General features: G+C 38.2%; 2 protein-coding genes across 3 annotated transcripts; one reads left to right on the forward strand and one right to left on the reverse strand.

Moving 5' to 3' along the window:
* Positions 1–2,898: 2,898 nt before the first annotated feature.
* On the forward strand, positions 2,899–6,833 carry LOC125273166 (uncharacterized protein K02A2.6-like). The gene has a single exon (XM_048198431.1). It carries the CDS (start codon positions 3,012–3,014, stop codon positions 6,831–6,833), a length of 3,822 nt encoding a protein of 1,273 aa, XP_048054388.1. The 5' UTR covers positions 2,899–3,011.
* Positions 6,834–6,835: 2 nt separating this feature from the next.
* LOC125272814 (interferon-induced protein 44-like) lies at positions 6,836–21,589 on the reverse strand. Of its 2 annotated transcripts, none has more exons than XM_048197950.1 (7): positions 21,361–21,589; positions 16,307–16,340; positions 14,178–14,379; positions 9,857–10,003; positions 9,562–9,733; positions 9,193–9,293; positions 6,836–7,233 (listed from the first exon to the last, which is right to left on the reverse strand). In XM_048197950.1, exons 1-7 carry the CDS (start codon positions 21,473–21,475, stop codon positions 7,138–7,140), a joined length of 867 nt encoding a protein of 288 aa, XP_048053907.1. In that variant the 5' UTR covers positions 21,476–21,589; the 3' UTR covers positions 6,836–7,137. The 2 variants fall into 2 exon arrangements, with proteins under 2 accessions (XP_048053907.1, XP_048053906.1); XM_048197949.1 differs by lacking the exon at positions 6,836–7,233 and adding an exon at positions 8,480–8,992 and having other exon boundaries at positions 21,361–21,587.
* Between the last annotated feature and the right edge of the window lie 3,401 nt (positions 21,590–24,990).

The raw sequence follows: 24,990 nt of genomic DNA on the forward strand, positions 1-24,990 counted from the left end.
TCCTCCCCTCCACTAGCAGAGGATTCGGATACTGTAAAATGCTGCATACACGTCGTTGCTAACGTCTGCAAATGATTAAATCGAATAATTGTATCTGAATAATTAATACCAGAATGCCCAGCGCCACCCGATAATTTAAATCAGAGATGTTTCTTGTCCTTTCAAGTCTTTGAAATTATGTCTGATGTAGCATTTGTGGACTGCCGAATTCCAGCAGCCCATTTCTTTAAGGGTAGTGGATGGTACTCTTGGAATGCTGACATTGCTACACCAATCTGGATGAGTGGTCAGTGTAGACTTCTAGGTTTAAGCCACGTGAATGACATGGGTGTTTTAACGAATCAGGCCCTGGTCATCAGTTTCCATCAGCTGTAATCTGAGCAGCTGCATCTCCGAATTTGCAGGGATTGTTACATGAAAGAAGAGCAAAACACAGAATTAATGCTAGTTAATAAAGTGTGACCTGTTAAATCTGTCATTTTTGAGTGCTTAAATGTAAGACAAACAATTTTTTTTATTTATATTATACAAGCTGTGAGAACTGCCTCTAGAAAAGTGTGGAATGTGGATCAAGAGCTTTCCTTCTGAGTGGTGAAACATGTAGCGCAGGTGTGTAGGAATAGCTTTGGTTGTTGGGAATGTCTTTACTATGCTGTTCAGTAGACGGTTGCAGGGACTTGGAGAGGCTTGGTGCGCTGGGGTCCAGAGTCAAACCAGGGGTCCGGGATGAAACTGTGAATTGAAGAAGCAGATTTTTTTTTTTTTTTTTTTTTAAGTTTGCTTAAGCTTGGCTCTAATGCCTTTAAGACTATGTATGCCTGCTACACTAAATGCTTAACACCGAATGCCTAAACCTAATGGCTAGATTACAGTCAAAAGGTGCGAATGTGTCCGATTAGAATGTGCATAAGTGCTTTAACAAGATGGACGTATTGCAAGCTAAGAGATTGAAAAAAATCTCCCGGACCACCTGAGCAAATAGTATGAAGATTTGGCAACCTTTATCATTGGAAAATCGTATAGTCCCATTGAAAGTTTATGTCATTAGAACAGAGATAATGGAGCAATATCCTAACATGCTTCAGCTGAACCAGTCCGAACACACTAGGTTGACTGAACTAGCCTTGGAGTGTGTTGGAAGTTGAGCAAATAATAAGTTCGGTTAAAGGTGTATATGCGAGAAGGCCATTACTCTGAACATCCTCATGTACTATGTTTAGTCGCTATATATTATATAAAGCTTGCTGCTACTAGATTTGAACGTGTAGCTGCTGATAATGCTTGTATTTACCCCCACGTCAATGCAGACTGTAACACCCTCTTAAAACAAAGGCACTGTTTGATGTTTGTAGAAGGCTAAGCAGTAGATGTGATTGCCCAGCCCCGAATCCAGAATTTCCCAGAATTTAGTGAGGATAAGCAGAAACTACTATGTAGCAAGCACTCCACCAATAGATACCAAGACTGTGGAACTATATTTGATTTAGTTAGTTTAAATCGTATTTAGTATGGAACTCAGTATTTTAAATATATTTCTATTATATCTATTAGTCTGAGTTTGCATGCAGGAGAGTTGTATACCATATCGCTATCCCATGCAGTAGTAAATAAATATAATTTAGGGTCAGAGGTGAAAAGCACCAAATCAAAATATGGCAATATTCAATGATGCATCAACATCTACTCCCTCAATATGACAGTCCCCCTAAAATATGATGTTTGTGTGGTTTGTCCAATATGCATATGACTTGATAGTTTATTCAATTGTTATCCTATTATTCATTATCATAATTTATGATTTAATGCCATAAGCAACACTAGCTATTCATAGCAGCATTTAATTCTCATACAATCATTTAATTACCCAGAATTCTTCCAGAAAGACAGCTCAAAAACTGTCCATTAGATATTTCTGAATAAAAATGCTGCCTGATGCCATTTGATTGACTTAACGCAGTCTATGCCACCCGCTGTCTGGGAGAGTGCATAACATCATGCTAAGATCATTCACACCCAGCACATCAACTGTTCCACCTTCTGCCCTCAGGGAGATGATACCGGGCCATATAAACCAGAACCACCAGACTGTCCTGCAGCTTTTAACTCACTGTAATGAACTGTAGAATGAATATCTTCAAATTTACATCTGGCCCATCACATTCACCACGCTCCTGCGTAAATGCAGTAGCTGAGACTGGAGTAGGCTACATGTGCTTGTTGCAGTATATGTTATCTCGTTATTTAGAACAATGACATGAATAACTTGGATTAAAATGACATAAAATAGGTTAAAATATGTTTTACACTTAATTTCTTTCACGAGTCACGGCGGTTATCAAATCACTATTATGGTTTCTCACTTTAGTACATGATAATAGTAAAATGCAGTAGTTCAAAATTGCGTATATCGACACGGTGTTTATCACACACACGCACGCACACACACACAGTAGCTATATCGAACACAAACATGCACACATACACACACAGTCAGTAGCTATATCAAACACAAATGCTTGGCGCTCGTTACAGAAGCATGAACTGAACACATGCTGCGAGATCGTGCAAACACTAGTCTTTACAGTTGGCGCGTATGAGTGCCGCTACATCAGTGGAATGTCCTCAATGAATCTGCTAGGCCTCTACTCCTGTTAACAAATGATGTGATTGAGCAGTTATTGATTCTGACTGATAATAATAAACACCTCTGAAGACACTCAGACAAACGAACATCTCCGTGATCGTCAAGCAGCTCAGCAACACCCCGCAACTGTCATGATAAGTGAGTATTTCATGATATGTGCATATACCTAGTTTAATCACTAGATGTCAGTAGTGAAGTACTTACCTGTAGGTGTTGGTCCTACCTGAAGGAGACGCCTAGTGATGTGAAGTTGCACCATGTGCGGACCGTTCTGTAAAATAAAAGATGTTTTGTTAGACACAGTTTCATTAATTGAACAACAAACATTACATGGTACCAGGAGTGGTCAGAAGTTCAGATAGTCGTTATGGAAAGTGTAAAACCGCCTGACGCTGTCAACTGGACGGGAAATATTGACTGTGAGTGGCGAACGTTTAAGCAACGATTTACACTGTATTTGCAAGCAGTGGGGCTGGATGAACAGTCGGATGCAAGAAAGATTGCTTTATTGCTCACCGTCACGGGACCGCAATCGATCGAGGTATTTAACACGCTGGTGTTTGATCGAGCAGAAGATAAAGGAAGCTTCGAGAAAGTGATCGAGAAATTTGATTTACACTGCTCACCAAAAAAGAACGAGACATTTGAGAGGTATGTTTTTCGTTCACGTCTGCAACTTCAAGGAGAGACATTTGATAGTTTCTTAATCGACCTCAAATTGAAAGCAAGGACATGTAACTTTGGATTGCTACATGATTCAATGGTCAGGGACCAAATAGTGTTTGGAATAAATGACAAGAAAATGAGGGAGAGATTGTTGAGAGAAACTGAGCTGACATTAACTGATGCAGTACGGATATGTCATGCCAGTGAAGTGGCGCAGCAACATGCTAAAACATTTAGTGAACATACAAAGACTGCTGCACATGAAAGTTCGTCAGTAGCTGCAGTGACAGAGAGAGCTCAGAAACAAAGCTCATCAAAATGGAAACAGCAATATGAAAAAGAAATGTTCAATTGTAAGAGATGTGGCAAAAGACACAGACCAAAGCAGTGCCCAGCCTATGGCAAAACCTGTGCTAAATGTGGAGGGCAGAATCACTTTGCAAAGCAGTGCTTGACAAAAAAACATAGTCGAAGCGAACGAGTCCATACAGTGGAAGAAACTGCTCTTAGTGACACATTCTTTGTAGGCCTGGTAGAACAGGCTGAAGAAAACAGTCTTGTGAAGGATAAGTGGACTGCAGCTGTAGAAATAAATGGAGCAACAATAATGCTGAAATTAGACACAGGAGCCAAAGCCAATCTGATCTCTGAAAGAGATATAAGAAAAATGAAAAGCAAGCCACATATTAAACCAAACACTGTGCAACTCAAAGCTTACAACGGACAGAGCATAGAAACAAGAGGAACATGCAAAATCAAAGTAAAAGTGAAAAGTAAAGAACAACACCTTGTGTTCGTAGTCGTTCCAGATGGACATGATTCAGTGTTGGGAGACAAGGCATGTGAAGACTTAGGCCTAGTTAAAAGAGTAGACAACATAAAATATGGCAATACACAGAACAGCGTTGATAATATAGTAAAACAGTTTCCGAACATTTTTGAAGGGTTTGGAGCGCTTCCATTCACCTATAAGATACAGCTCAAAGAGGATGCAAAGCCAGTGGTCCATGCTCCGAGACGGGTACCAGCCCCGCTAAGAGATAAGTTAAAACAGGAACTGGAAAGGATGACAGCCATGGGAGTTATAAAGAAAGTGGAACAGCCGACAGAATGGGTGAACTCCATGGTTTGTGTAAGAAAAGCAAACGGAGAATTACGTGTGTGTATGGATCCAAAAGACCTAAACGCAAACATTCAGAGAGAACATTATCAGATTCCGACTCGGGAAGAAATCATCAGTGAGATGGGAGGTGCAAAGTTCTTCACAAAGCTAGATGCATCTCAGGGCTTTTGGCAGGTAAAACTACATGAAGATAGCACACACTACTGCACATTCAACACACCCTTTGGCAGATACTCCTTCTTGAGGATGCCCTTTGGGATTTCTTCAGCACCTGAAGTGTTTCACAAAGCCATGGAGCACATAATTGAAGGAATACAAGGAGTTCGTGTCTATGTGGATGATGTCATATTGTGGGGATCCACAATTGAACAGCACAATGAAAGGCTCATGGAAGTTTTGCAGCGAGTGCAGAAATATGGACTGAGGCTGAATAAACAAAAATGTCAGTTTGGAGTAAAGGAAGTCACGTTTCTAGGAGACAAGCTGACAGAAGGTGGCGTACAACCAGACAAAAGTAAAATTCAAGCAATACTCAATATGCCAAGACCTACAGACAAAAAGGCAGTGTTAAGAGTGATGGGAATGATTAACTTTATCGGCAAGTTCATACCAAACCTGTCGTCAAAGACAGTGTACATGAGAGAACTGTTACATGACAAGTGTGAGTTCAAGTGGACAAACAACCATGAACAAGAGTGGGGACGTCTGAAGACACTCTTGACAACAGAGCCTGTGCTGACTTTCTTTGAACCATCTAGGAGGACAAAGATATCAACTGATGCATCTAAGGATGGCCTGGGAGCTGTGCTGCTCCAGGAAGAAGGAAAACACTGGAGGCCAGTTGCGTATGCATCAAGAACAATGACGCAAGCTGAGTGTCGTTATGCCCAGATCGAGAAGGAGTGCCTTGGACTGGTGTATGGAGTGGAGAAGTTTCACAGTTATGTGTATGGACTTCCAAAGTTTGTGGCGGAGACAGATCACAAGCCACTAATAGCCATCATCAAGAAAAATTTGAGTGAAATGTCACCGAGAATCCAACGGCTAATGATGAAGCTTCAGAGATATGACTTTGAACTGATATATACACCTGGAAAGTACATTGTGCTAGCAGACGCCCTGTCCAGAGCAACCTCAGACAGTGAGACACATCACAAGAGCTCTACAGAAGCTGACGTGACTCTTCATGTGAACATGATAGCTGGTGCTCTTCCAGTGACTGATGCAAAGTCTAAACAGATTGTAGCTGAAACCGCGAAAGACAGAGAGCTACAGATTGTCATCAAACTTCTGAATGAAGGCTGGAAAAAGGAAGCATGTTCACGGTACTACAATATAAGGACAGAGTTGAGTGTGGTAGAAGGACTTCTGCTGAGACAGAATAGAATAGTAATACCACAAGCACTGAGAAAGGAAATGCTGAGAAGATTGCATGAGGGACATCTGGGAGCAGAAAAATGCAAAAGGAGAGCCAGGACAGCCATCTATTGGCCAGGAATTAATGCTGACATTGACAGAATGGTGTCAACCTGTGATACCTGCTTAAGTCATCGAGCAAAGCAGCAAAAAGAGCCAATGATCATCACTGACACGCCTAGTGAGCCTTGGCAGAAAATTGGAACAGATTTGTTTGTCTTAAATGGGAAGAACTATCTGCTTGTTGTGGACTACCTGTCTAACTATCCAGAGATGGCTCTGCTTCCAAATACATCTACTGCCAGTGTAATCACACACATGAAGTCAATCTTTGCAAGGCATGGTATCCCTCAGGTTGTCTGTAGTGACAATGGACCGTGTTATAATAGCAAAGAATTCCAGGAATTTGCAGTGGAGTATGACTTCAAACATGTGACATCGAGCCCGCTATATCCACAATCTAACGGGAAAGCGGAAAAGGGAGTACATATAGTTAAAATGCTACTGAAGAAAGCAGTGAGCAGCAAGTCTGACCCGTATCTAGCATTGTTAAATTACCGTGCTTCACCACTGGAACATGGTTTATCTCCAGCTGAGATGCTAATGGGAAGAAAATTGCGTACTACCCTGCCTTACCTGAGTCAACCAAAGAAAATCAAAGGGTTGCAAAAGAAACAAATGCAACTAAAAAAGAGACAGAAAATGAACTATGATAAGACCTCCAGGAGTCTTCGACCTCTTGCTAACAATGACACAGTAAGACTTGAGGATTGCAATACCTGGCATAGAAAAGCCACAGTCCTTGAGGAGGTTTATCCAAGATCTTACACTGTGAAAACAGAAGATGGTCAGATCCTGAGAAGAAATAGGAGAAGTTTGCTGAAAACACAAGAAACAGTGCCACAGGATACATCACCTGTAGAATCGGAAACAGAACCAGTTATAGACAATAAAGAGGATGAAAAGGAGACACACTTATCCTGAATTGCGAAGATCCAAACGCACAGTAAAACCACCTGAGAGACTTGACCTGTAAAGGAGGCATTAGCAAAGTGAACAGACATTTAAGTAGTTACTATGCAAAAAGAGAGTAATGACAGTTGAATGTTAATTAAGAGATGGTTTGTATAAAGAGCATAATGTTTAAGTTGTTATATAATATGTTGTTGTTAAGTGAGTGTGCAAGAGTTTAAAATGCAGTAATGGTGAAACCTTAAATCTAAAAAAAAAGAGGAGATGTCATGATAAGTGAGTATTTCATGATATGTGCATATACCTAGTTTAATCACTAGATGTCAGTAGTGAAGTACTTACCTGTAGGTGTTGGTCCTACCTGAAGGAGACGCCTAGTGATGTTGTGAAGTTGCACCATGTGCGGACCGTTCTGTAAAATAAAAGATGTTTTGTTAGACACAGTTTCATTAATTGAACAACAAACATTACAGAAACTGAACACGCAACGCTCTCCACGCGACCCATATTGCCAGGTAAAATGCCTACGGCGTCAACCGGTAATGTTACTTGCTTCGTTGAAAGTACTGAAGCTACCTTGCACACTTAGGTAAGTGGAATGAAGACCTTTCTGAAGGACAGCAGTGAAATCTGATGCTTAAATTGTATCCGACTTGAACGTAACTCTCCGTTCGTCCCGTAGTTATGAAGTAGTGTATATTTCCCAAAAAAGTGTATGTAACGTTAACTGCTCACGTTGTTAATATGCTAAGTGAATATGTACGTTTTTAAAGAGTAATCGATCGTGGTTAGCAGATAATTGAACAATGTCACTTGATTGCGAAACGCACATTTACTTCTGCTAGCGTTCTATGCTGTTGATATCCGCTAATATTTGTTTTAGCATGTTGCTGCTGCTTAAATATTAGGAATTGCTGTAGCTTATGTGAAACGGAGTGAAACCCATACACTTAAATTAGCAAACTATTTTTTCTGTATCCTTACAACATCTGTTTGCTGCTCCAAATGCGATGCATGTACGCTAGCTACTAGTGCATATAGTTATCACAGTAGGTTGGGAGTTGACATGATTGAACCTCGTGTATGATACTTCAACAATTGAAAGCATACTTCTCAAAGCATTGTGCAATATCATAAGAAAACCTGTACTTATCTTAGATGTTGAAATTCTGAAAGCATTCTGCTCATAACAGCGCTTCGCATTGCACAGCTTGTCGATCGCAGGCTAGGGTACGATATATATGGTTGCGTGGATATGGAATTACTTCCGATTGGCTGATGCCATGGCTTAGAAAGACCCAATCAGCGCTCGGTTAGAGTTTCATGACTGAACTTTGTATGAAAACTTACATCTCACTCAAACTCATGTTTTGGTCTGTTTGGATAGGTAAGAGAGGTCAGCTTTCCGTTTTGGAGAATTTAAAGAAATTATGACATTTTATGTTTCCTGCTATCAAAACAGTCATTAGGTAATTTTATGGTCCTGTGACTGTTGACATTATCAGATAGAGTAAAAATATCACCCAAAGAGTGGGCTTAACACCTTTGTTGGAACCACAGAATAGTAATAGTAATAGTATCAAAACATTTCAAATATCCCCTTTCATTGGAATACAAAATATAATTGCAGAAAAAGGTACATCATGTGCACAAGAACATCAATTTTGAGAATATCTTTATTTCGGTGAAACTTGGCAGGCGTCCAATATCTAACCACAAACATGTCAACATGACCTGTCACATTGGAACAATTTAAGAACAATTGAATATACATACTCTTAAAGATAAAAGAAGAATAAAGGAGTACAATAAAGAGTAAATACTTGAAAATATGATGAGGATTAATATATGGAGTAGGAGTACATGAATATATGAAATCAAAAGTAATATTGATAAATCATAAGCCATAAGCCAGTTGGGTGGGGTGTTGGGTGGGGTGCGGGGGCTCAGGAAGGGCAACTCCCTAGTGCCTTCTATTGGCCTGCTGGTTTTCATTCAGTATTTTCCTTGCTCTTCAGTGTCAATGCATCATTTGCCACTTGCACAATATGAGTCAATGCCCTCAGAATCAGAACATCTATGTCCGCTTGTGTATCAATTTCCTCATGGTAGCTCTTCACAGGGAAGACGTGGCTCACTGGGATACCCATACACTCAGAGCACTCCTCCAACTGGAGAATAACAAACACACTGTCAAGCTGTGTTGTGCTAGGCACATGTAAACCTGTGCATTACTCGCAAGCTATGTATTATTTAGGGAAAATGTAAACTTTTAAACCCGTTTCAACTGAAACAGAAGAAAGAGTCATGTTTAATTCTGTAGTACATAAAGTACAAACAGGGCATTTTGACATAATATAAATGCAATTACCTTCTCTTTTATCTTCTTGCTAGTGTAGATTTTCCTTATGTTTTCTTTGACCAGTGGACACACTTCATCTGCCCTTGTCATGATGACTACCTGAGGAATTTCTGTTGAATGTGAGTGAACATGAATACAAATGTTTATTCATTGTGTGATACAGCTGATGCATTGAAGTATGACTTATAAGTATTACATAAACATGTCAATGGCTAGATTAGTGTGTTTTTTTATACTTTGTAACAATGCATATCCAGACAGGAACTGAAGTGATTATGAATTTGGGACAAAGTCATTAAGTCGCATGAATTATTTTTTTTTACTTTGCTATGATAAAGATATTGAAGATCTTTGACTTTTTCTTGCTTTTATACGCACCTAGTTCATTGGCCTTATTCTTAATATATTTCATCTTCTTAATTACATTTTCATTCATCAGTGATATCTTGTCAGCTGGCATCACAAAGACCAGGCAGTATGTCTGGTCCTGAAGGCTTGGATTACTTCTGTAGCTCTCATCTTGAGGAGAAACTGGGGATGCTGGATTGAACTGAAGAAAAAAAAAGGATGCATGACAGAACAGCAAAAATGGAGGATTGTTGATAAACATTTAAAGTCTTTTAAAAAAATCAGTTCACATGTTCAAGAGTAAATGTAAATGAATAAGTCTCACTTTGTATCTTTCCTTTATGCAGCCCTCCATGGCTTTGACAACGTCATCTGGATGTATGCCATGTAAATCCTGGGACTCTAGGCCCATGGTGTCAGTTAAGACAAAAGGCAGAGTAGATTGTCCATATCTTATGTAATATGTTTTGTACTGAGAAGGGAAAAAAGCATGAATGTACCAAGTAAATAAATATTTGGCCATTTCAATGTAATTGATGTGAACATATATGAAACAGAGACCAAAACAACTAGCCCATAGAATAACGTAAAAAGGCATTTGAACTGGTTTTCTGTCTCTAGCACAGGAAGCTGTGCTTGTTTGCAATGTGAATTCTAGCAACATGTGGTATTATCTATAGTGCATGATTCTAATGATAAAAATAGAAAACTTTCTAATAATTCAAATGGCCCCTGACACTTCAGCTAGGGTCCTGTCAGTGAATCTCAGCCATTTCCACCACAGTTACAAGTGGGAATTGGCAAAGAAAACTGTGATTGTTTACATGGCAATGTAAACACATTGTGAAGCAAAAATAAAAAATAAAAAAATTGGCCATGTACCATATTACGGGGTTATCAGAAGCGAACTCTTTCATGGTTGGAAAAACATCTATAGTGAATGGGAGTCTAAAAATAAAGGTTATTTATTTGCGTTGATGGTTCCATGAAGAACCTTTAACCTGGGACCTTTCCATTGCACAAAAGGTACTTCATAGTGGAAAAAGGTTCTTTACATTATTAAAATGGGCCCACTTTAGACATTCTGCTAACTATAAGTAACTTTGCAACTACTGTACATATCAACTAGCAGCCATTTAAATATTATTAGACTGTTTGCTTAATATCTGCTAACACTTTACAGGCATTCTACTGACTATAAGCAACTTTGCAACTAAATGTCAACGTATTCTGCTATAAAGGGATAGTTCACCCAAAAAATGAAAATTCTGTGATTAATGACTCACCCTCATGTTGTCCCAAACCCGTAAGACTTTTGTTCATCTTCGGAAGACAAATGAAGATATTTTTAATAACTGTCCCTCCATTGATAGTCTACACCACTACGCAAGCATCACTTTGATGCTTCAAAAAGTTCATAAAGAGATCGTTAAACTAATCCATAAGAATTGAGCAGTTTAGTCAACATTTTCTTAAGAGACACGATTGCTTTATATGATGAACAGATTTACTTTAGGCTTTTATACACATACAAACATTGATCAACTCACCGATCATTTGTGGTAAACGGAAGCTCAAGCATGTTCACTTGACATGCAAGAATCAATGAGGTTCATTCTTTTTGTTATGCAGTACATTTGAGCTTCCACAAGATGAGGTTCATTCTCCCACGTCAAACAGGTTCGGTTGATCTTCTGTTTATGTTCGCTGATCAATGTTTATATGTGAATAAAAGCCTAAATTAAATCTGTTCATCATAAAAAGCAATCAGGGCTTGATTTCCCGAAACCTTCTTAACTCTACGACCTTAACGTTAATACGTGTTTCCCGAAACGTTCTTAGTTAAGTATACCTTCTGTAAGTCATACTTTCGTAAGGTTGGTCTGGACCACTCTTAGCTATACCGTGTCATTGTTGACAGTCTATAGGAATATAATTCTGAAGTTGTAATACACCCAGTGTTCGATTAGGATTATGGCTAAGAATAAAATGCAAAGATTCACTGCTAAATTCAAATGTGCTTTAGCGCATTTAGCTTAAAGCAGACGCGTGCTCCGCGCTTATCACAACTAATCAGTGTTTTTAACTTCATCAGGTTTATTTTAGGTTTCAGACATTTAAATACACATTTGAATTAAGTAAGCTACTGCATAAAAAAGACATTTATAGTTTGTTAAATTCCATACACTGATGTCTACGGAAGCTGCAATAATAACCCTTTCAATTATATAATTTGATGAAGTGTTTTATTCATATCAGATACATATTGTGTATGAAACATTAACGTTTACTCTATTCTTCTCCCAGTTCACTGACCACATACTTTTATGTATTTTGGGGACGATTTCGTATATCCGACAGCTCTGAATTGCCATGCAAACTCATCGCGCAACAAAACATATTCACTTCCACATATTTTACCATCGGAATATATCACAACATTCATGATAGGCTATAGTTAACAAGTTTGTGAATATTTTGAATAAAAAATGAAAAACGATATAAACACGATACCTACGTGTCTGCCAGCTGCATGACGCGTCTTCAAGAAAACTTTGTTCTAAAATAACGGTCGACTTAAACTCACGCTGATGGGGGCTCCTTGCCCCCAGTATATAAATTACAATATTTAGTTTGCAATTTGAATTACTTTTATAACATCCCATGAGTCCTGATAAATGCAATTTCTACCTCTGAAGTGCTTATTTTTATAAAGAACACTGATTTCTCACATAACGCAGGGAAGCAGCCCCTGTATAGAGTGAATTATCGATTCTCGAGCCATCGTTATCAACCAATTCAGCACCGCCACCATGGACAGCACCTGGTAACGTCGCACTTAAAGGATTAGCCCTCTTTTAAATAAACTTTTCCTGATAATTTACTCACCCCCATGTCATCCAAGATGTCCATGTCTTTCTTTCTTTAGTCAAAAATAAATTAAAGTTTTTGATGAAAACATTCCAGGATTATTCTCCTTATAGTGGACTTCAATGCGGGTACCAAACAGTTGAAGGTCAAAATTAGTTTCACTGCAGCTTCAAATTGTTCTACACGATCCCAGATGAGAAATAATGGTCTTATCTAGTGAAACCATCGCTCATTTTCTGAAAAAAATTGAAAATTATATACGTTTTAGCCATAAATGCTCATCTTGAACTATCTCTCTTCTTCTTCTCCTCTATTAGAATTCTGGCAGTGTAGACACTGCTAAGTGTATTACTGCCCTCCACAGGTCAAAGTTTGAACTAACTGGTATATACTATTGAACTAGCATATTGCATATAAATATTAGTTCAAAACTTTGACCTGTGGAGGTCAAAGTTTTCTTTTTTCGACTGAAGAAAGAAAGACATGGACATCTTGGATGACATGGGGGTGAGTAAATTATCAGGAAAAGTTTAAAAGTGGACTAATCCTTTAAGAAGATATACCTTAAGCAACCTCCTAAGGGATAGTTCGGGGAACATGCCTAGAAATGGTATATCTTCAGTTAAGGTCTACCTTTAGAGTCTTTGTAGCGCACTAAGAGACAACGTTATCGGGAAATCCAGCCCAGGTCTCTTCAAAAAATTTTGACTATATCACCCAATTAATATGAATTTGTTTTACGATCTCTTTATAAACTTTTTTGAAGCGTCAAAGTTTCAGTTGAGTAGCTGTCTCTGGAGGGACAGAAAGCACTCAGATTTCATCAAAAAGATTTTAATTTGTGTTCCGAAGATGAACGAAAGTCTCATGGGTTTGGAACAACATGATGGTGAGTAATTAATGACAGAATTTTTTTTTTAGGGTGAACTAACACTTAATATAACAGTCTAATACTCTAATGAGAGTTAGTTTACATGTAGTTGCAAAGTATAGTTAGAATGTCTAAAGTGGACTATCGAAATAAAGTGTAGCCATAAAATGTTTTTCACACTAAGAAAATATTATTCATAAGAACTGATAACTGAAAGGCTCTTTGGGGAACCCAAAATGGTTCTTCAATGACATTACTGAAAACGCCCTTTTGGGACCTTTATTTTTAAGAGTGTACAGTAAATATGATTGTTGTTGTTGTTGTTGTTTATGATGCCATTTTCTCCAATAGCAAAAAAAAAACAAAAAACAAAACAAAAAAACAACAAACACTAGCATTTCCATGACTTCCCAAAAAAGAAAAAAATAGAGAGAGATTGATTATGGCATAGAAAAAAATGTCAAATGTACTGTTACTCCTTCAGCTGTTGTAGAAACACCCTAGCAGCAGTGCTAACTAGCTTTTTGTAATTTATGGCAATGTGCATAATGTTTATACACACACATTATATATATATATATATATATATATATATATATATATATATATATATATACACATTATATATTGGCTTATATTCACATATTAACATTGATCAACTATATATATATATATATATATATATATATATATATATATATATATATATATATAAATAACTGGGCTCTGTAAAAAGTGTCCATTGTTTTTTTAGAAACAGTTTAATGAGGAAGAGTGAAAAATTGATGATGGGTCATATAAGGCTTTTAATTTTGTATTACAGTGTATACAGCATATGTAATTTTGTAAACTACTTTTTTTAATTCATGAAATGACTCGTACTCATACATGCTCATATACTTACTAATTTTGTGAAGGTTGTGCTGTCAGATATTTTGTTAACAAGGGCTTCATTTGTGATTCTTTTTTGGAAAACACTATTGACTGAGTTGATGAAGCTGGATTTTCCTGCTCCAACTTCTCCAATTACCAAGATCCTCACATGCTTGCTATTTGGAACGGTCAGCTTGAACTCTCTTAGACTTTTATCCAACTGTTTTTCCTCTCTGTTCAAAAGCCAAGTAGTAAAGGTAAACAGCAAAGCTTGTGTGCCCTTCAGAATTAAACTGAAAATGCCTTAAACATTCCAATTAAATTCATTAATTTAAAATTGATGTAGCAAAAAGGATGTTGAATTATAATTCAACTTTCAATTTAAGGAAGTAGAATTAAGATGGAAAGAAACTGAAAGAAATTAATAACTGCTTTGTAATAATCAATGTTTGAAATGCTAAATGGTTTTTCTATTACACTATATTGCCAAAGTATTGGGACACCCCTCCAAATCGTTGAATTCAGGTGTTCCAATCACTTCCATGGACACAGGTGTATAAAATCAAGCACCTAGGCATGCAGACTGCTTCAACAAACATTTGAGAAATGGGTCGCTCTCAGGAGCTCAGTGAATTCAAGCGTGGTACCGTCATAGGTTGCCACCTGTGCATTAAGTCTATTTGTGAAATTTCCTCACTACTAAATATTCCACAGTCAACGGTTAGTGGTATTCTAACGAAGTGGAAGCAATTAGGAACAACAGCAACTCAGCCACAAAGTGGCAGGCCACGTAAAATCACAGAGCGAAGTTGCCAACTTTCTGCAGAGTCAATAGCTACAGACCTCCAAACTTTGTGTGGCCTTCAGATTAGCTCAAGAACAGTGCATAGAGAGCTTTATGGAATGGGTTTTTATGGCCGAGCAGCTGCATTCAAGCCTAACATTACCAAGTGCAATGCGAACAAAGCGTCAGCTGTAGTGATGTAAAGCACCACGCCACTGGACTCTAGAGCAGTGGAGACATGTTCTCTGCCAAGAGAACAGTACTTGCCTGGCTGCATTGTGCCAAGTGTAAAGTTTGGTGGAGGGGGATTATGGTGTGGGGTTGTTTTTCAGGGGTTGGGCTTGGCCCCTTAGTTCCAGTGAAAGGAACTCTTAATGCTTCGGCATACCAAGACATTTTGGACAATTTCATGCTCCCAATTTTGTGGGAACAGTTTGGGGATGGCCCCTTCCTGTTCCAACATGACTGTGCACCAGTGCACAAAGCAAGGTCCATGAAGACATGGATGAGTGAATTTGGTGTGGAGTAACTTGACTGGCCTGCACAGAGTCCTGACCTCAACCCGATAGAACACATTTGGGATCAATTAGAGCAGAGACTGCGAGCTAGGCCGTCCAACATCAATGCCTGACCTCACAAATGAGCTTCTAAAAGAATGGTCACAGATTTCAATAAACACACTCCTAAACCTTGTGGAAAGCCTTCCCAGAAGAGTTGAAGCTGTTATAGCTGCAAAAGGGGGACAACTCCATATTAAACCCTACAGATTAAGAATGAGATTTTATTAAATGTCATGTGCATGTTGTTACAGATCCTTTGTTCCCCTGTACTCCATTTCCCAGTATCCTCCTGTTTCGTCACCTGCACTCACTTCCCTCGTCATCTCCCCATCATCACGGATCACCTGCACCTGGACTCTCTCATCAGCACACCCTTTATATTGCACTCACTCCCTTCACTCCTTGTCCGTCTTAAATGTTACTCTAAATGGTATGTACAGTGTATGTTTGGTGCCTCCTGCCTTGTTTAAGTAAAGAAGTATATGTATTGTGGAAATCCGTGTCGGCCTCATCCCTTCACACCAGCATACCGTAACACATGTAAAGGTAGGCGTCCCAAAACTTTGGGCAATATAGTGTATATTTGACAATTTTAATAAATTGAGGGTGGGGAAATGTTTAGAGAATGTCAATTTCACTGGATTCAGAACAGTACAGACCTTTTAACATTTTTGTTAAGGCCAGTTTAGTTTAAATTAACTCATGAATTGAACAGGGGACAATTCTTAAATTCTGTCCTATTCAGAAAAATACATTTTTTGTGTATTAACATTTATAATTTTACCTTTTAATGTTGATATATTTTTTTTCACTTACCCCCAGGGAGTTTTCCTCCATGGTTTGCTATATTCTGTAAAAAGAATGTGATTCATATATCAATAAGGGTAATTTATGAAGTCTGTTCATGTGTAGCTTCACTTATCAAAAAATACTATTAAATGTGGGGGAGAGTGGGGCACAAGCTGACGTGGGCTAGTTGTAACACATGATTTAAAAGTTTTCACATGGTTTTCCACACATACTAGCATGACAAAACTGCATTTATTAGTTGCCATATCAACACTATGTAGAGAAAAATAAAATTATTATTATAAAATTATTATAAAAATCTTTGGAAGATTGGAAGAACATTTATTTAACCATATACAGTGGATCTGGAAAATATTCACAGCGCTTCACTTTTTCCACATTTTGTTATGTTACATCCTTATTCCAAAAGGGATTAATTTCAAAATTCTACAGACAATACCCCATAATGACAATGTGAAAGAAGTTTGTTTGAAATCTTTGCAGATGTATTAAAAACATAAAAAAAAAAAAAAATCACATAAATATTCACAGCCTTTGCGATGACACTCAAAATCGAGCTCAGGTGCATCCTGTTTCCACTGATCATCATTAAGGTGTTTATACAACTTGATTGGAGTCCACCTGTGGTAAATTCAGTTGATTGGACATGATTTGGAAAGGCACACACCTGTCTGTATAAGGTCCCACAGTTAACAGTGCATGTCAGAGCCTGGCCAAATTTAACGATCGGGGGAGAAGGGCCTCAGTCGGGGAGGTGACCAAGAACCCGATGGTCACTCTGACAGAGCTCCAGCGTTTCTCTATGGAGAAAGGAGAACCTTCCAGAAGAATAACCATGCAGCATTCTACCAATCAGGCCTGAATGGTATAGTGGCCTGATGGAAGCCAAAGGCACATGACAGCCCGCCTGGAGGACTCTCAGACCATGAGAATCAAAATTCTCTGGTCTTATGAAACAAAGATTTAACTCTTTGGCCTGAATAGCAAGCGTCATGTCTGGAGGAAACCAGGCTCCGCTCATCACCTGGCCAATACCATCCCTACAGTGAAGCATGGTGGTGGCAGCATCATGTTGTGGGGATTGTTTTTCAGCGGCATTATTTGTGAAAACCTCATCCAGAGCGCTCTAGACCTCAGACTGGGGCAAAGGTTCATCTTCCAACAGCACATCAACCCTAAGCACACAGCCAAGATAACAAAGGATTGGCTACGGGACAACTCTGTGAATGTCACTGAGTGGCCCAGCCAGAGCCCAGACTTAAACACGATTGAACATCTCTGGAGAGATCTGAAAATGGCTGTGCACCGACGCTCCCCATCCAACCCGATGAAGCTTGAGAGGTCCTCCAAAGGAGAATGGGAGAAACTGCCCAAAAATATGTGTGCCAAGCTTGTAGCATCATACTCAAAAAGACTTGAGGCTGTAATTGGTGCCAAAGGTGCTTCAACAAAGTATTGCGCAAAGACTGTGAATACTTATGTACATACGTTTTCTTTTCTTTTCTTTTCTTTTTCTTTTTAATAAATTTGCAAAGATTTCAAAAAAACTGCTTTTACGTTATCATTATGGGGTATTGTTTGTAGAATTGAGGAAAATAATCAATTTAATCCCTTTTGGAATAGGCTGTAACATAACAAAATGTGGAAAAAGTGAAGCACTGTGAATACTTTTCGAATGCACTTGTTGGCAAAAGTAAATTTCTTACTGAAGTTAATTTTTCATCTCAGTTTTTAGTGTTTATTTAAAATGAGACAAATCTGCTATATCCGTTTAGATCTTTAATGCTAAGCTAACTAGCAGAAGACACTAGCCAGTTGTGTAGGTGAGACCCATTGAACTAACTCACCCACTATTATAACTATGCTATTCTGTGATGTTAGCAATGCAGTTTACATATACAACTTTTATGAATTTTATTGAGAAACCATATCAAACAGGTGAATTGAGACTGAGAGTCAATGTTAAATGTTCAGAAAATATTATTTCAAGAAATTTGAAGCATTCTAGCTAGTCTATTTGTCTCCTCTTCAGCGAGGTGTGTGTGGAAGGAGGAAGTGGTGTTTTGTTCAGCTGTGTTGAATGTCTGAACATGTTTCTTCATCTGTTGGCCCACATAGTTTTGAACTATGCTGTATAGCTGTGTTTTGAAATGTTTATTGTCAAGCTTCAAAATTAGTTTGCATTTAATTATTAAAAAAAAAGTAGTTTTATATGAAAAGTTAATGATTGTATTTTATTGACAAAACATTTGTTTGTCTAAATATACAGTGGGTATGGAAAGTATTCAGACCCCCTTAAATTTTTCACTCTTTGTTATATTGCAGCCATTTGCTAAAATCATTTAAGTTCATTTTATTTCCTCATTAATGTACACACAGCACCCCATATTGACAGAAAAACACAGAATTGTTGACATTTTTGCAAATTTATTTAAAAAGAAAAACTGAAATATCACATGGTCCTAAGTATTCAGACCCTTTGCTCAGTATTTAGTAGAAGCACCCTTTTGATCTAATACAGCCATGAGTCTTTTTGGGAAAGATGCAACAAGTTTTTCACACCTGGATTTGGGGATCCTCTGCCATTCCTCCTTGCAGATCCTCTCCAGTTCTGTCAGGTTGGATGGTGAACGTTGGTGGACAGCAATTTTTAGGTCTCTCCAGAGATGCTCAATTGGGTTTAAGTTAGGGCTCTGGCTGGGCCATTCAAGAACAGTCATGGAGTTGTTGTGAAGCCACTCCTTCTTTATTTTAGCTGTGTGCTTAGGGTCATTGTCTTGTTGGAAGGTAAACCTTCGGCCCAGTCTGAGGTCCTGAGCACTCTGGAGAAGGTTTTTGTCCAGGATATCCCTGTACTTGGCCGCATTCATCTTTCCCTCGATTGCAGCTGAAAAACACCCCCACAGCATGATGCTGCCACCACCATGCTTCACTGTTGGGACTGTATTGGACAGGTGATGAACAGTGCCTGGTTTTCTCCACACATACCACTTAGAATTAAGGCTAAAAAGTTCTATCTTGGTCTCATCAGACCAGACAATCTTATTTCTCACCATCTTGGCAAACTCCATGCGGACTTTCATGTGTCTTGCACTGAGGAGAGGCTTCCGTCAGGCCACTCTGCCATAAAGCCCCGACTGGTGGAGGGCTGCAGTGATGGTTGACTTTCTACAACTTTCTCCCATCTCCCGACTGCATCTCTGGAGCTCAGCCACAGTGATCTTTGGGTTCTTCTTTACCTCTCTCACCAAGGCTCTTCTCCCCCGATAGCTCAGTTTGGCCGGACGGCCAGTTCTAGGAAGGGCTCTGGTCGTCCCAAATGTCTTCCATTTAAGAATTATGGAGGCCACTGTGCTCTTAGGAACCTTAAAGTGCAGCAGAATTTTTTTTGTAACCTTGGCCAGATCTGTGCCTTGCCACAATTCTATCTCTGAGCTCTTCAGGCAGTTACTTTGACCTCATGATTCTCATTTGCTCTGACATGCACTGTGAGCTGTAAGGTCTTATATATACAGGTGTGTGGCTTTCCTAATCAAGTCCGAATCAGTATAATCAAACACAGCTGGACTCAAATGAAGGTGTAGAACCATCTCAAAGATGATCAGAAGAAACAGCACCTGAGTTAAATATATGAGTGTCACATCAAAGTGTCTGAATACTTAGGACCATGTGATATTTCAGTTTTTCTTTTTTAATAAATCTGCAAAAATGTCAACAATTCTGTGTTTTTCTGTCAATATGGGGTGATGTGTGTACATTAATGAGGAAAAAAAATTAACTTAAATGATTTTCTGCAATATAACAAAGAGTGAAAAATTTAAGGGGGTCTGAATACTTTCCGTACCCACTGTATATATCATGCCATGTCATTTTACAGCCCATTATTTGTAGAGCAACCTTACTGTTTGTTTTAATCTTTTTGAGTGTAAGATCCCTAAACTGAAAGTGCCACCCATAAGTAGGCTCATTAGGAAAAAAGGTGGATAAATATTATTTAAGTCTCCATGAATTATTTAAGTCTCCATGTTTCCATGAATATTATCACAAGTGTCTGGGGGCCTCATTTATAAATTGTTGCACAGAAACCATCCTAAATTTGATTTTAAGATCATTTCTCAGATGACCAGGAAAAGTGTGTAGGCCTATGTCTGCTCAGACCCTGACATGGCTATATAAGCACTTTTCCACGTCAAAGACCATTTTTATAAATATGAGCATTGGCGTGGAAGCATACACGCCATAGACTGTAAAAAAAGATGGATGCCGCTTCCTTCCATTGTAATGAACTGAATGTAAAACTTATGACGATGGGCATTGATGTTACGATTTGTTTGATGTTACGCAAAAACGTCAGTTTGGAGCCTGGGCATGCGCAGAAGAAATTGTCAGTGGAGCCCGGAGGCGGAGTCGTGGTATCAAACTTCCGCCCAGACGACCGCTTCATCATTGATGTATTTTAAATAGGCTATATAAATTATACACAATTTAAAATTCTACCTATAAAATAATAAATTTAAAATTAATAGTTAGTTATATATCTTCAATCTCCCCTCGAAGGTCCGACAGTTCTCAGAGAAGCTGTCAGTCACAACTGTCAATCATAACGACACGCCCCATTTCTAACATCAAATTGCTAGCTAAAATCAAACTAATAACAAAATGAACAACTGAATATATATCAGCGTGATAACAACTACCTTAAATGACCAAAACCATCTTTCAGAAAATTGTATTTGAAGCGTGATTTATTTTTTTAATTTTGATTCAGGACGTATGAGGCACACCCCGTACGCACACTCTAAGATCATACGTGCATACGTACGCTTTATAAATGAGGCCCTGGGTGTGCATATGCCCTAAAAAGTGTCTTATATCGGAAGAATGTGCCATGCCATGCTGCTGAATGGGAGTGTTTTAACATAATGAAAATATAAATAGCAATAATATATATTCTCTTGGAGAGATTAAAGATTTGAAGAAGGCAGAAAATACCACAGATAAAACCATTAATTTTGTATATCAAAGCTTTTTGACATACATATAGGCTTGACAAAACTCACCTAAATCTGGTTGGACTGGTTGATCAGATGTGGTTGACTGCCATCCTCCCATTTTTTTGTCTTCCTTTTTTTCACTTCTATTCTCTTTAAATACAAAGTCTGTATAATAAAGCATCAAAGTTTTAAATTCAGAAAGGCAGGAACTACTAGAACTGCTCCGATGGTGTTCTTCTATATATCTTAATCATCAGAGGGCGTACCTTCAGCCCTGTACACTTTCATTTTCACTTTTAAATACAGAACAACAAACAGCGTGTTGCCTAAGTATGATGCATAAACTTTTTTTGAATTTTCTTCTGTGAACAGTAGTATAAAACAAAAAGCAACTGTGCAAATTTAAAAACCCATCCCAACCCATCCCACCCCCTGGTAGAAAAGAAAAATAATAAAATACATAAAGAAAAATAAATAATAATAATAATAATAAAAATAAATTAAGTAATAGTAATACATAAAATACAATAAAATAATTTTTACAAAGATTTTAGAAAAGATGACACAATATTAAAAGATGAATGCCATAAATTGACAGTTTTCACATTAGATCGTATGATGCATAAACTTAAGTCCAATTTACAGGGCACCCAAGGAGGATTGTTAAAAGCTGTATCTGAGCAAAATGTTTTGTTTGTTTGTAAAAACATAAGATAACCTGGAATACAAATAAATATTGGCGTCTATGTGTGTGTGTGTGTGTGTGTGTGTGTGTGTGTGTGTGTGTGTGTGTGTGTGTGTTTTTTTTAGATGATTTATGAGGACACAAATCTGTATGGAGTGATTTAGACAGATTTGTCTCAATAATAATTCACGCAAAAAACATTATTCACACATGCGTAGCCAATTTCACATGTGTGAAACCATTCACGTGCACAAAAACAATTTACGTGCACAAAATAAAATTATATATTCATAAAATACATTTGACACACGCAAAACATAATTCATATGTAGCCCTATGGGAATTTTGGGTATTTCTTAAAATCATTATTTTTATTTAATTTATTTTCTTTCTTCATGAGGTTAAAAAAGTTTTAATAATGTATATGTGTGTTAAAAAATTAAGTAGTAAAAATAACTTACCCGTAAGAAAGATCCAATCAGGAGTCAGGGCGAGAGTTCGCGAGGAAGCAGGAGGGGGAGTCTGAAAAAAAAAAAAAAGAGAGAAGATGGAGAGACATGAGTGAGAACCGCGCTGTGACTGTCACGTTAGGAACTGGTAAAACACCAAGTTTAATGTGTGTGATAGTAGATGTACTTGTATACTGCACAAAGAGTGAGTTACAGACATTTTACTATGTTTACAGTGTGAAAGTTGATGGTTTTGAGGAACTTGGTTAGAGTTTTCCCTGAGGAGAAAGAGTGGACGGCTACCCAGCAAGTAATTTTATGTCTAATAGACGTCTAATAGCCGTCAAAACATAGCCCGGCCGTCTAGGCTAAAACAAGGCAAAATTTTGCCTGTCAGTGAAAATCTAATAGACGTCTAACCATAACCCAAGAGTAGACTAGTCATCAATTAGACGACTATTAGACGACTACATATTTATGTCTAATAGACACTGAATGGATCTAGGCTAAAACATGGCTGAATTTGGGCTGTCAGTGAAAATCTAATAGACGTCTAACGATAACCGAAAAATAGACTAGTTATCAAATATACAGCTAATGAATGACTACATCTATACATGTAATAGACAACAAAATAATGGCTAAAGGATTCTTTTCACTTAAATATAACAGGTTCTCATAAATGACAATCCGTCCAAATATATCCATTAAATATAAAAGGTTTTATTTAGAAAAAGAACTCAAGATAATACGCAATAATAAAAAAATAATAAATTAAATTTTACAAATACAATACAAATAAACATTAAAAAAATTACAACTTACCATAATAAAAATATAAAACATTGACAAAAAAAAAAAGTTAGGCCTAAATAAAAAAGGTTAACAATGTTTTTTGGTTCATAAAACAACCTGATTAATTTTTGGTTCCATAAATTCCATGTTTTATGCAAAGCATTTTGAATTACCTTAAAAATTGTTGTTGAAATGTGCTATACAAAATAAACTTGCCTTGCCAAATCAAAAACTCATATTTTCATATCATAATGATCAAAAGATTAAAAGATATATGAGGCTTCTGTAACAAATAATAATAGGGTGCACAGGTTTCATGTTTACCCCCTTGTATTTAGAAAATAGTGAGTTTTAGGGCACAAGGAAACACTAGTACATGTGCATGTAGCATGTTAATCTAACCACGTTTTACTCTGAGTCTGCAGTGTTACCTGCTAAAATGTCACGGTTCCTACGCATGATAACACATGATGTCTACATAAATAATGGACGCATGTCAAAATGAAAAACACAGATACTTACAAGACCAAAAGAAGGAAATTAGCTTTAAAGGTGCTAAAGAGGATGTTTTGTTTTATACATTTTTGCAATATTACTTGAAACTGTCTTTACTAACTGATAAAAGACTATTTATTAGGTGCACTGAAAGGAATAATATTAATATACATCATCTGTGCACGAGGTAGGGCCTTAAAAACATCAGCCAATCGTTTACGCGATCATCGCGTAAACGATTAGCCCTCTGGCTTGTCAATCACTACCATTACGTTCCTTGTGAAAGACGTGCGAGACGTGCGCGGCTGCGCGCTCCAGTAACTTTCCACACTCTACAGGCGCCGCATGCAATGTTTTTGTCAGGAGACAGGAGTAACAACAGCAGATTATGAGTTACCTGCGGTGAGTCCGACATAATGAATCCACTAACACGACACAGCGAATGCCAGTGGTAAACACTCGTGTTCCAATACTCGTGCACGAGTTTTGGGAGGCGTTCCCTCGAAATGAGCTGTGAAGGAGGGAGGTTGTTCTTACGTATGCGCTCATTTCAAAAACTCATTAACAGTCTTTGGTTTCTCAGTCGACGAAAATATCCTCTGTACCACCTTTAACATTTGCTGTTGCTTGCTCTCCAACAGTTGTAAAATGTGGAAAAGTTTATCGCGAGATCTGGCAAGTGATTGAGAGCTAACATTCAAGTCTTGCGTTGCCAGTGGTCATGTCTCAGCATAGATATATACACTAGATGTCGCCTTGGGGTTCTAAGCATGCGTCAAAACCGCCGCCATCTTGGAACAGGGGTCTTGTCATAGGAAGTAGCTAGGTAACGCTGTTATCTCCGCCTGTACTTTGAATTCATGGACGATGGCGGACTTTTGTGCTGCGTATGGATGTTCAAACGAAATAAATCTAAAAACCAGACAGCAAGGGATTACATTTCACAAGTAAGAATGTGTTTTATGACATTGAATGTTACGAAATTATATTTCTGGTTACGCTGGTTTGTTTCAGTCCTTGGTTAACGACCGCAGCTAATCCATGCTAGTTACCCATTAGTTTTTGACAGTTAGGAAAACCGCAGTAGCAGGGGTAACCGATACCGCAGGGTAAAATCTTTGCGTGGCAGGGGCAGCTGCCACTGAGACCTGTCACTCGACCTGCCACGGATAAACGCGCCTGTCAGTCGACCTGCCGATAAACGCGCCTGTCACTCGACCTGCCGAGGTTATACCCGCCTGCCCCGCGACCTGTATGCGGTCACGCCATCTA

Source organism: Megalobrama amblycephala, linkage group LG7 (assembly GCF_018812025.1).
Source record: "Megalobrama amblycephala isolate DHTTF-2021 linkage group LG7, ASM1881202v1, whole genome shotgun sequence".
Lineage (NCBI taxonomy): Eukaryota > Metazoa > Chordata > Actinopteri > Cypriniformes > Xenocyprididae > Megalobrama > Megalobrama amblycephala.